At 36.1% G+C, this 13,705-nt stretch overlaps 1 protein-coding gene across 1 annotated transcript in view; it reads left to right on the top strand.

Moving 5' to 3' along the window:
* The window catches only part of Sox30 (SRY-box transcription factor 30), a 43,119-nt gene extending 32,794 nt beyond the window's left edge, over positions 1-10,325 (top strand). Inside the window, exon 5 of the mRNA XM_003473304.2 lies at positions 8,628-10,325. Within this exon, the coding sequence (XP_003473352.1) occupies positions 8,628-9,009 (382 nt within the window). The 3' untranslated portion in view covers positions 9,010-10,325. The remainder of the gene's footprint in view (positions 1-8,627) is intronic.
* The last annotated feature ends 3,380 nt before the right edge of the window (positions 10,326-13,705 follow it).

Genomic DNA, 13,705 nt, shown 5'->3' with positions numbered 1-13,705 from the left:
TGTTTTATATTTTTTTCCATAAAAAGAAGAATATATGGCAAAAAGGACTCATGGAAAAGTCTTCCTTTGGCAAAACTGAAAAACTGTTGAAGTTCTCTTTTGTCTCACTGTTTCATACTCCTGTGGGTTCTGGTTCATTTTACTGTGCTTGACCAATGCCAATAATTCAGATAAACCTTGTGAAGTTAGAGAAGGAGAGGGAGAGGGAAGGAGAGAATGAACATGGGAACAGAGTGGAAGAAGCTCTTGTCCCCTTCACTAGAGAGAATAAACTTGCTTTTAGCTTTTCATGAATAGCATTTTGTTTTAACTGCCATTTTGTTGTAGACAATGTTATTTGCAAAACAGAAGGAAGAGTTCAACATAATGGATCTCCATGTACCCAGCTTCAAAAATTTACATTTTTACTATTCTTGTTTCTTCTATTCCTACCTACTTTAAGGGAGAGTACTGTCTAACGTGTTTCACTGTTACTTATTTTGCCTGTGGATTGATAGATCTTGAAACATGATTTAGATTCAGGGCTTTTTCACAGTGATACATCATAGATGACCCATAATTTGTAGTACCTCACAACAAGGGTACAAAACATTGGTTTTTCTTTTTATATTAGCTTGTGTTATAATAAGAATGCTCTGTGAATTCAAGTCTAAGTTTCCCCAGAGGAGGAAAACGCTCAAGTGTGGACCCTATGCTAGACTCAGTGAGTCAGAATCTGGGGGAGGGCCTGAGTATTCTCGTTTATACTGTTTAGAACATAATACTTATGTACATGTATGAGATACATTATTGTAATTCAGTGCATGAATATAAAGTGTAATGATCAAGTAAAAGGTATATTTATCTTTTTAAGCATTACTTTTATATGTTAGGAATTTCTACTGTTCTAATAATTTTGAAATGTAAGTTGTTTTAACCCATAGTTATCCTACTGTGCTACAAAAACAAACAGAACTTATTTCCCCTGTGTTTTGGTGCCCCTGTTGAACCTCTTTTTACTTTTCTCCTCTACCTGTTTTTAGTGACCACTATTTCATTTCAAGATTGACTTTTTAGTTTCCACAAATGAATGAGAACATTTGGTATTTGTCTTTCTGTTTCTGTCTTATTTTGCTTACCATCATAACTTCTAGTTTCGTTCATGTTACTTCAAGTAAAAGGATTTCGTTCTTTTTATGGCAGAATAGTGTTCCATTCTGTATGTGTACCTCATTTTCTGTATCTGCTCATTCACTGTTGACATCTAGGTTGATTACATATTTTACCTACTGTGATTAGTACTGCAATAAACTTGAGAGGGCAAATATCCTTTTGGTTAATGATATCATTTCCTTTGGATACATGCCCACCAATGGAGTTCCTGGATTGTATATTTTTAGTTTTTTGAGCCATCTCCATACTATTTTCCATAATGACTATACCAATTTATCTTCCCACCAACAGTGTATAAGAGTTCTTCTTTTTCTGCCTATGCAGTACCATTTGTTAAATGTACAAATACATTTTTTGTATTTTTAATGATAGCTATTTTGGCTGGAGTAAGATGGTATCTCATTGTGGTTTTCATTGCATTTCCCTGGAAATTAGTGAAATTGAAAATTTTTAAATATACTTGTCTACTATTTGTATGTCTTCTGTTGGGAAAGTCTAATTAGTACTTCAGTTTATTTTTTAATTGGTTATTTGGGGGTGGAGTGTACATGTGTGTTTTCTTGTGGATATTTTTTTTGGTACTGGGGATTGAACTCACAACCATGCATTTGCCAGACATGTGCTTATGCTGCTGAGCTAAATCCCTAACTCTTTCTTGTGGATTTTAGAAAATATATTCTATATATTAATTTTGATCATATAAGTAGTTTGTAAATATTTTTTTCCTGTTCTGTGATTCTTTTTTTTTTATTTTTATTTATTTATTTATTTATTTTTTGTCTTTTTCGGTACCAGGGATCGAACTCACGACTGCCTGCTTGCAAGGCAGGCACTCATGCTGCTGAGCTAAATCCCAGCCCCTGTTCTGTGGTTCTTAACTTTGTTAATTAGTTCCTTTGCTCTGCAGAAGCTTTTGAGTTTGATATAATTTGTATTTTTGTTGCCTATGTCTTGGGTGTCTTAGAGAACTAAATGTAAAACCTGAAACTGAAAATGTTTTCTTATAATAATTCAAACTTTAGGTTTTCCATTTGAGTTAATCCATTTTGTGTTGATGCCTACATACAGTAAGAAGAATGAATGTATACTCATGCATGTGCATATCCAATTTTTCCAGCACCGTTTGTTGAAAAGACTTTTTCTTTCACTGTATCTTCTTGATAACTTTGTTTTTGTAGCTGATTTGCTGTCCTGAAATTTTGCTGAATTTATTAGTTCTAACAGCTTTTTGGTATAGTTTTCAGGTTTTTCTATGTATAAAATATGTTATCACAAACATGGACAATTTAATTTTTTGATTAAATTTGAATCAATTTGAATGTCTTTCTTTTTCTTGTGTAATTGCTCTTGCTAAAACTTCTACCACTGTTAAATACATGGTGAAAGTGAACCTTATGCTTGTTCCTGATCTTCACCTTTAGTTTTTCCCTGTTCAGTAAGATATTAGTTGTAGAGTTTTCATAATGGCCTTTATTATTTTAAGGTATGCTTCTTCTATATCTAATGTTTTGAGAGTTTTTAATCATGAAGAGAGGTTAAGTCTTAGTGAGAGTTTTTAATCATGAAGAGATGTTAAGTCTTAGTGAACATTTTTTCTGTACCAAGATGATCATATGGTTTTTGTCCTTCATTGTGTGGATATGTCACATCATGTTTATTGATTTGTGTGCATTGAACCATCTTTGCATGCCTGGAATAAATCCCGCTTGATCAAGATAGTTACTTTGTATTTCTTTTCAGGAATTTCATAGATTTAATTCAAGTTTAAGTTCTAGTTTTGGAGGATTACTAATTCTCATTGTTGGGTCATGTTTCCTTTCATGTTTCATGTGTTCCTTCATTGATGCCTATGCATTTGGTGGAATAGGATGGCATATTAGATGTCAGTTTGGTAGATTCTTTGGCTTTGCTTATACATAAGCTGAAAAGTGTAGTTTCTATGCAATTTTGCTAGCTTTTATTGTTATCATCAGTGTCTGTGAGTGCCTCTGGCCTGCAGTAGTTCATGGAGGTAGTACAACTTGTGCAACATACATGCTTCCCAAGGTTTATGTGCTCAGGCTCCCCAGAGCTCAGCACTAATGACAGTAACTACCGCAATCTTATTGGTGTCTGATGTGGAAAGAACAAGTCCAGATCTCTCAGGACCAGTACAGGGGACATCAAGGGTTGTGGTGTCAACAGCCATGGTCCCCAAGCCACAGGATATAAAGGAAACCTCTTTCAGGATTCCCGGGATTAATGTGGGAATTGCCGCAGCCTATGGTACCAGCAGCCACAGTTGTGGAGCCACAAAATAGGATGGGACCTTCCATAGTTGCTGTGAGATGGAAGTGCTGGATTCTGTGGTACCAGTAGATACAGACTCGAGGTTGTAGAATGTGAATGGGTCATTCCCTAGGTCCCTTAGGGTGACTGTGGGTGATGCTGGTGCTTTTAGCAATTGTAGCCACTTTCTGGAATCATAGGACTAGACCTGGATGAGACTTCCTCCAGGTACCCAGTGGCAAGTACAAGTATTATCAGGGCTTTTGATACTAGCATCTGTGGTCCACTGTCTGTAGGTTATGGAATAGACCTTCCATAGATGTCTTGGGGTCATATACAGGTAACATTTGGAATTGTGGGACTGGCATCCATGCTCTCAGACTTGTAGCACATAGAAGAGACTTTCTCTAGGTTCCACAGGTTCAGTGTGTTTGGTGCTGGGTTTGGGGCTTTGGTATCTGCCCCTGAAGCTGTGGGATGTCAGTGGGAATATTCCTGTGTCATACGGGCAAGCTATGGTGGAGCTGAGGCGCATGTGCATGGCAGGGTCCTGGCACTCCAGGTCAAGGATGAAACCTTCCCTTGGTCTCTAGGGACCAACCTAGGTAACGCTAGAGCTTTGTGCACTGGCAGCTACAGTCCCTGTGGCCTGAGGAGGAGACCTTTTTTAGTTTCTGTTGGGTGACTTGGGGTGGACCTTGAGACCAGGACGTGGCAGCCACGAGTCTTGAAGCTGAAGAATACTGAGGAGGCTGTCTCCTATCAGGTGAGGCATGTACTAGGCAAGGGATTCTTGTGTGGTCAGGGGGCTGGCTGCTGCCCCCTGGGGCAGGATGTTGTCTAGCAGTAGCTATATGGCAGATTGGACTGGGGTTTGAGGAGGCTCAATGTGAGTTCCTTCTTTGGAGCAGAGCACTCGGACCAATCAGCCCCCTAACTGGGTTTAGAGCCTGTGAAGACTTGGAATTCTCCTTCAGTTAGGACTTCCAGTATGCTGCTTTTCCCATCATTGCACAATTACCCTTCCTTCTTACTGAGAGAGCCAGGATTGAAGTTGAAATATACTTTTCTCTTTTGTCTAGATAGCTAAGATTGAAAAATACCAGCTAATAATAATAATAGCTGTGGTGATTGTTGCAGAAAGCATAAGATTGCCAAATGGTGAATTTTCTGCTTCAATATTTCTTCATTATCTGGAATGCTTTTATGAAGAAAACCTTTTCATTCACTATATGATGTTACTCTAAAATACAAGATGAACAGGATAAACACGATTCTTTCCCCCATATCAATGAGTTTTGTTTTATTATTATCAAATTATTTTTCTAAATAAGTGGATTTTTATATATTTGATATGTGGCAGTACATTTCGACCTTTAGTCAACAGTCCTGTTCTCTTCGCTTCTCCTCTCTTGTCCTTTTCCTCTTTGATGCTCAGTTATCCAGGGGTGGCAATTTGGCGTCTGTACACCAATCTCTGATAAATGTTTTGTTCACGGGCACATTATGTCTCAGGCTGCTCTTTTGTGTTGTCTATCTCAAGTCTGGAATAAGCCATCTTACAAACACCAGTTCATTTTGCTAAAGATTATAGTTCTTAAAAATTATAGTTATGGAAACATATGTTTAACTGCCACTAAATTAGCAAAGTATCAAAGCCTTGTATGTAAATTATTACGAAAAAATTTTATTAATAAAAAATTTATGACCTTGTATTGATATTTCCAAAATAAAGCTAACATTTAGATTTTTTTTCTTTTCCTTTTTCCTTTTTTTTTTTTTTTTTTTTTAGTACCAGGGATTGAATTTACAACCTAGCACTTGCCAGGCAGGCACTCACCGCTGAGCTAAATCCTCAGCAAAGCTAATATTTAAAAGTTTTAAAGTGATTTATAGAATAGTATAGCTAAAATTAAAATTCTTTGTTCCAACTGATTATAACATGATTACTTGTGTAATTCTCTTAAACATAATTTTTCTCTGATGTATCGCTCCAGATACATGTATATACCAAAAGTATAATAGTAAAATAGCAAAAGTAATGGTTTCAGAACACCAGTACTCCTGACAATACAACTATTCATTGCAGTTTAAGATTTGTTTGTGATTATTTTTCGCTTTAAGATATATGTTATCAGAAAAGTACCATAAAAACACTGGGCTTAAATTACCTTGAATGCTACTTCTATCTATAGTTAAGTCAGCTGAATTCAATATAAACTTGGGTTGATTTATTTTTGCTTGCTTTCATTTTTAGGGACTGGTCTTTTTAAAAATTAAATTTACTTTAAAATTATATGACATACTTGTATGTTTTCAAAGTCAAAACCATAATTCAAGCTATAGTAAAACTTCTAGCTTGTATTTCCCTGTTGCTTTCCTCCTCCTCTCCCTTCCCCAGGAGGTAACCATTTATATTAATTTTGTTCTATTTTGCTCTCTTTATTTTTAAAAATAAAAATGTACATGTGCATTTTTTTTTAATTTTGAGACAATGTTCAAGTCACTAAGTTGCCCAGGTTAGGTCTGAACTTGGCAATCGTCCTGCCTGTCTCAAAGAATGCTGGGATCACATGTGTAAGGTGTGCACCACCATGCCCAGTCTTTCAGGTGGTTCTTTTTTTTTTTTTTTAACTGCTTTTTAAAAAATTTTTTTATCGGTACCAGGGATTGAACTCACGAATGCCTGCTTGCAAGGCAGGTGCTTATGCTGCTGAGCTAAATCCCAGCGTACATGTCCATATTTATGACCACATTATTAACTGTAAGATCCTGTGAGCCCTACCAACCACATACTAAAATAGGTTTTCCAGGTCCCAGAGTACTGATGTAACATCCTCCTGTTCTTCATGTCACACCTTTGAAATCTGCAGGAAAGCCTGTTATCCCTGTTTTATGTAAGGAGCCAGGAGTCCACTAAATGAAGATTTGCCTGAGGTACTAGTTTTGTATGTGGTATATGATAGGGTTTTTGGCGTGATAAAAGAGAGAATATAAAATAAAAATAGCCTTTATTCTAAGGACGCGGAGAGAACTCCAAGCCTGGCTTTCTCTGCGGGAAACGTGTGACATGGGACGTACATATAATTTCCGATTGGGGTGGTGCTTAGGGCGGCTTTGCTGATTCTCCAGCAGCCGATTGGAATTTTCTTCGGGGCAAACAGGAGCTGGGGAAGAAGCAGGAGGTGGTAGGCGGTCCCGCTTTGGCCTTCCGCCTCGTTAGACCACCGCCATAATTTCTACTGAGGCAAGAACTTTTCCGTACAGTTGGAACTAGTGCCCTGCCAAATGTGGCATGGTAGTAGACCAAGTTTAGGAGTCAGGTTTCCCAGTCTTTATTACTTGACTTGAAGCAAGCTGCTTAACCTCTTTAAGGCTCAGTGCTCCCATCTGGGGAGTGGAGATATTTATAGTATCTACCTCATAGGGGTGTTATGAGGAATAACTGAGATAACATAGAATCCTTAGCCAATGCCCACGAAATGTCGTGAATGCTTACTACATGTGGCTAATGTTCCATTCTAACTGATGCTTTCCTCGCTACACTGTGATGCATCTGTAGGTATTCGTTTTAATGCATGTGACATTCTGGGTTATCTTGTCCTAGCTGGCATTTTTGTTTTCTGAGCATGGTGTGTATACTTGTCTTAACCATGCCAATACAGTCTTTGTGTTACTGTCCTTACAAACTTTAGCAATGTGTAGTATACGTCAAGATTTTAGTCTTTTTTAAAATTCTCAACAAGTCTTACACAGTATCCTGCCTACATTGCATCTTGAGGATTTACTGGGTTAATTACTTATACCTGAAGTGAAGGTAATAGGTAGGAAATAGACTTGGACAAAGAGACCTGAAAGTGAGCAGCCCTGGAGCAAATCATCAGAGGTAGAAGGGACAGTATATTTAGGTCACACCTACTAAATGTAAAATGGCTTGGAATGGTGGCGCATGCCTGAAATCCTAGGAGTTTGGAAGGATGAGGCAGGAAGATCACAAATTGAAGCCCAGCCTGGATAACTGAGAAACTTAAACTGTGTCACAAAGTAAAAATTAATACAAGTCCTGGGTGTATAGCTCAGTGTGAAAGCCATGGGTTTCATCCCCAGAGCTCCCTTTAAAGTCCCTGCATTAGGATGTGATCATAGGAATGGAAACCTGAGATATTTTAGGAGTTTGGGCATGTATTTGTGATTTTAACATAAGCAAGTTACCTAGTACTTGAAGATTTGGGAATGTGATATAAACGAGTCAGATCATAATTTTTTAGTTTTGTATCATAATTATGTTTTTAAAAGTAAGGAAACAAAATAGATTTTTTTAAAATGTGAGGGCATTAATGAATACTTATATGCCATGTATAAGTATACATGGCCTAATATGCCATGAGCTTTGCCAATGAATATGGTCATTATATTTATGTTCTTTGTCACTAGATGGAGTCCGTGAGTACAAGAAACTCTTCGCTAGACTTTTCTATACCTCTTCCTATAATGCTTAGTGCTTTTAAAAAACAGAATGATTTTTTTTAATTGGCAAATGGCTTTGAATGAAAGAATTATTGGGTTTGCTTTAAAAATCATGTATAAAATTTCAAAATAGTCTTTTCTTCACATTCTTGCTCTAAATTTTTTTCTAAAAGACTTAATGCCGCTGTTTAACATTACTGTAGTTCCAAATCCTTATGGTTTAGTAAAAATATTTTTAATTAACAAATGTATTTTATAATTGAATGTCAGTTTAAAAATTGTTACCTTTTGTTGCATCTCTTGTGTTTTGGAAGCTATTTCAAGCTGTTTGTGCCCTGTGTCATTGTTACTGTGTCATTTCCTAGCATAATACCATACAGACCTGCAGTCTAAAGCTGGTGTGGTATGAGTCATTATAAGAGAAAGGCCAGGACGAGCAACTCTTGTTGCTCAAGTTTGGCAAATGTTTGGCCGCCTGCTAATATTAGGTAGTAAATGCTGGTGATTATTCCAGTCGAAACTTCCCTTTGTTCTTTATTTGGGGTTGGACTAGGCAATGGGAAGAGAGCAGATGAGTATGTGAAGGCGGCACAGAAGGAATCTGGGGAACTTTCCAGGACCCAAGAGGATATAGTAACTTGCTCCATTAGTCTGTGTGTGTGCCCTAACCCTAACCCTAACCCTAAGGCATTAGGAGGGCAAGCTCTGATCTAATTCTTTTTTGTGTCTTTTTGCCACAGCACGTGTCCTTATAGTCGGCCTCCCTTTGGCTATGGAAATTTTCCAAGTTCAATGCCAGAATGCCTGGGTTACTATGAAGACAGGTATCAAAAACACGAGTCTATGTTCTCAGCTTTAAATAGAGACTATCCTTTCAGAGACTACCCAGATGAGCACACGCACAGTGAAGATTCTCGGAGTTGTGAGAGCATAGATGGGACCTCTTACTATAACAGTCACAGCCACAGCGGGGAAGAATACCTGAATCCCATCCCTCAGCTGGACATTGGAACCTTGGAAAACGTCTTCACGGCCCCTACATCGACTCCCTCTAGCATCCAGCAAGTCAACGTCACTGACAGTGATGAGGAGGAAGAAGAAAAAGTGCTCAGGAATTTATAATTTTAAAACACATATGCACAGAAAATAAACATTTCTTAAAATATATTCTGGGTCAGTTGGTGTGAGAAAAAAAAAGCCTAGAATGCTTTGCTGAGAGTTTTCAGCCATGATTTGAAGAGTCAAAACCAAATGCAATTCGTGTTTTCATAAGGTTTTGATTAGTGGAACTGGAGTACTGAGTTGGTATTTCATCTTAGGAATATTTAAAATATGAAATACCTTATTTTTATGGCTGAAATTTATGCCAACATGTATTATCATCACTATCTTATCTTGGAAAATACAAAAGCCTTCCAATTGTATGTGAGGAGAAAGGGAGTTGTAATACACCTGGCATGACAAATGTGACTTGCATTTTATCTCAAGATTCATTTGCTTATTTTTCTTAAATACTTTTTGTTGATGTTTATATAATACTTATGGATATTGTCCATGTTTTTGTAGCATTTTGAAAATATTTTGATAACTTGTAGAAGTGAACTGGGACTCAAGTTACTAAATTCAATTTACACTAATAATTCTAAGTTGCAAATGTGTTTTAATGACACCTAGGTAATTCTTTCAGCTATATTTAGTCATTACTCTTCCAGGACAATTTTATCATATTTGAATATCTTTTTCATTTGGTATGCATTGTTATATTTTTGTTGTAATTAAATAAAGATATAAAATTCTTCTTGCTGAATGTTTTCTGTTTGGAGGATAGAAAAAAGTACCATGAGTATTTTTCATTTAATATGATTTTTCATGCCACATACAGACATTTTTTTTTACCTAGTACCTCCAGAATTACAGAGAACCCTCTATTAACTTGCATAAGACTTGAAATTTTATCAACAAAAGGTGCACGTATTCTGGTGCTATTTGGATACTGTGTAACATGTGTACACATAGGATATAAACACTCACAGAAAGGAGGAGCCTTTCCAAATCTGGCTCAGGCTGCTGTCTTGAAAACCATGGAGTTTACTTAAAAGCATGTGGAATTTATTTAATTCACACTGTACAAAAAAACTACTTGTGCTATAACCTCTTGGCAAGCATGCACTTACAGAAGACCTTAGAATAAGATCAGGTCCATCAGAGTTGGGATCATGATGAAAGATAGATACAGGAAGACACAAAGTGAGTTGATGATGGGATATTGCTGCAAATCTGTGTACTTTTCCCTCAGTTATCTGTAAATTTATGCAAAGTGAAGCATTGTTACTTAAAATGCTTGGAAATTTTGTATGGAAACCTGTTCTAAGCTTCAAATTTCTTTCTTCACTAAGCTTGCATTTGTTTCTTAAACAAAGGTTGTTCATGTACTACATTTCATCAACCTTGTATGTAACATTTTTACTCTTAATAAAATTTTTATTTTCATATTTTATATTCTTTGTTACTAAGCACAGTGCCATTTTTGTGTGGCTAAAGAAAAGAACTTGAGTGTTTCTGACTGATACAAACATGTCACTTCACATCTGAACTAAATCATTTGTCTGTCTACATATTTAATGTCCGTACTAGTGGTGGTGAACCTATGGCATACGTTTCACAGCAGGCTCTTTTTATCATCGAAAGCTTTCAAAGGTTCATCACCCCTGATCTATACCATGAAGAGGAAATACGTAAAATAATTTTGAACTATTTTATCCCGCTTCCTTTTAATAATAGTACATTTGTGACTTAGTAGTTTTCATCAAGGGTCTCACTCTTACAAGTTGGTTGGGAGGGATTTTCTTTGTAAAGTAGTGACATGATATACGTCATAGTTCACTGTTTCCCGATTACCTGTTTTCAGGGTACCTTGACACCTTTGATTTCTTCCTCATTGCTTTGTCTTAATGGGGTCTGGACAAATCTTTTACTCTTCCTCCTCCATTTCAGTATGAAGGTTAGGCATCAGTTTAGATTATTTATAGATCCACAGTTTAAATTCATTGGGAGATACTGCTTATTTAGAAAATGCCGGGTTTCACATTAGTTTGCTTAACTACGATTGCTCATTTCTGCTCATTTATAATTCCTTAAACCCCTGACTAGAACTCTACATACTTAACAAAGCCCTGCCCCATGCAACAATTCATCTGCCTCTCCAAAACATCAAAATGAAAATTCTCTAAACTGCAAGCCACAACTACTTTCTGTTAGATCTCATTGTCTTGTTTGTTCTTCTAATTAGAGTTCAAGATATTATAAGATAGTTTCTTTATCAATGTGTGTTGAAATGTCAATATGTTTAGAATGTCAAACTGCTCTGTGCTTTGGACATAACTAACTGCCTTGACCATCTGCAAATAGTTTAGTCACAACTTGTGAAGAGTTATTATTAAATTTAAAAATACAGACCAGTGTATTCTGCATGGGTGTTCGTTAGAACTAGACTTTCTAGATATTCAAACAAAATTTGGTCAGTTTTGGAAAACAAATAGCATGCTTCAACCTCGGAGAGGGTCAGGGTCCATTATTACTATTATGTCTCTCAAGTTGTACAGTAAAGAAACATTAAACTCCGTCTCCGTGATTTTCATCATACTTAGTATGAGATACTTTTCTCTTCTCTTCTCTTCTCTTCTCTTCTCTTCTTTCTCTTCTCTTTTCTTCTCTTCTGTCTCTCTCCTCCTCTCTCTCTCTCTGCATACTAATATGTCACAGAACATACTTTGGAAAATGATACAATTATAGCTCGAGGCTTTGGTTTCAAAATTGTTGACTTCACATATGGTTTTCTATATATTGGTAACCTTAAATCCTTCATTCTGAAAGAATTGACAAAACATTTTTGAATTAAGTATTTAATAGCATTAAACTGGATTTTTAATGAAATTTGATATTAAAAATTTCAATGGGCAGAAGCCATGCTGGATCTGGGAGGAGTACAACAAGAAGCCAGTTTGCCCTTCCCATAAGCTGTGCAAGCCATGTGGGACCCAGGAAGAGAGAAGCCATTTCACCCTTCCCATGAGCCTCAAGGCTGAGAATCAAGTAGCACCCCCAACACACATACCTCTGTAAGTACCTGACAGGTTCAGAGGACAGGCTGAGTTGATAGCAACTGAGGTACAAAAACAACTAAATGCTTGCATTCTTTGCAGGTATAAGGCCAGTATTCTGGGCATCTATTAAGAGGATAACAGCATGCAAAATAGAAAATATGGGATTTCCTTCTGTCTTATTTTTGAAATTCAATATTGTTCTCACTTGTTGCTTGTTTTGTTTTATTTAATGTTCTGTTTTGATTGGTTTTACTTTTCGTGTTATTTAATTTTATTTTACTATGTCTAATGGTATGGACAACTATTGTGAAGATAACAAGAAAGATGGTAGCTATTGTTGATTTCCTATTATGGTTTTGAAATGTATATTACTTTCACTGTTTTGTCTCAATTGGCTTTATTCTGTTTTATTTTGTTAGATTTTATTTTCTTTTTTAAAAAATTCAAATGGGCAAGTACACTAAATATGCAGTGTGTTTCCTTGGGTCAACCAACTGTTAGTACAATTATTCCTGAGACAAAAGTCTCAACTGCTTTTCAAAGTCATAATTTGGAAGTACCTTTGAAGTGAATGTCTACAAATTGGATTCTGTGAGTTGCTATGAAATTCTTACAATTCCAATTTTGATTTTGGGGAGAGTAATTTTGAAGCTTTTTGTCCTGCCTTTTGAACAGATTCTGTTAGAACACAATTTTTTAGTATTTAAGAGAAATTCCAAGTGCCTCACATGAAAGTGCTTATCTAAAAATAATTTACAGAAGAAATTACCTTTTATCTAATCCTACTTGGTGAAAAATTTCACATCCTTTTGATATATTTACCCTTTATATTTTTTATTCTGACTGCCTGATCCTACATTACATTTGTTTGTGTGATGATTTAAGTAGCATGCACAAATCTCAGTGAAGTTTTCAATAAGTAGCGAATGCCTCTTGAAAAAATGGGGATGGCTTCTTGCTATACACTTTTATCTGGCTTCTTCTCTGAAAACACTTCAGGGAAGTGTCTTCTTTCTAAAAACAATGACCTGCATCTTACATCTATTCTTTCTCAAAGGAAGATCTTTAGAAAACTAAATTTTTACCTATGTTCCCTAGGACACGGTCCTTAGGGCTAATGACCTTTCCTAGAGAATGTCATTTCTTTTAAGCTGTACATAATTATGTAGGTTATAGGCCAATGGTGCAAACCTATGCACACACGCAATAGCAAGCAGTTGGTATCATTGAAAGTTCTGAAAGATTCATCATCATTGTTATAGAAAAAAAAAGGTGTAGGCTGACTAATCATCCTAGATTCACATTTATTTATTTGAAACCCTTCTATTTTTTAATGTAGGTGTATAATCCTCTAAACTATCCTCTTTCTACTGCTTCTGCTGTACCCCGTAAGTTTTTTATCTTGTATTTCCATTTTCCTTTGTTTCAAGAGATTTTTAAATTTCTTTTTTGATTTCTTTGATGGCCCATTGTTTATTTCAAAGTGTGTGGTTCAGTCTCCAATGTATATGTACAAATTTTAAATTTTTACTAAAATTCTAGTTCCATTATTATGAGATATGTATGATTCCAATTGTTTGAGTCTGTCGAGACTTGTTTTGTGTCCTTAACATATGGCTTATTTAGAAAACATTCTATGTACTGATGAAAAGAATATGTATGTCTCAACTGTCACATGAAAAGCTCTATAAATGTTAAGTCCTTTATACCATAGT

This window comes from Cavia porcellus, unplaced genomic scaffold (assembly GCF_034190915.1).
Source record: "Cavia porcellus strain 051 isolate PalLab524CR breed Dunkin Hartley unplaced genomic scaffold, mCavPor4.1 scaffold_19, whole genome shotgun sequence".
Lineage (NCBI taxonomy): Eukaryota > Metazoa > Chordata > Mammalia > Rodentia > Caviidae > Cavia > Cavia porcellus.
The sequence above is the reverse complement of the archived record's forward strand: the minus strand, read 5'-3'. Positions and strand labels throughout refer to the sequence as shown.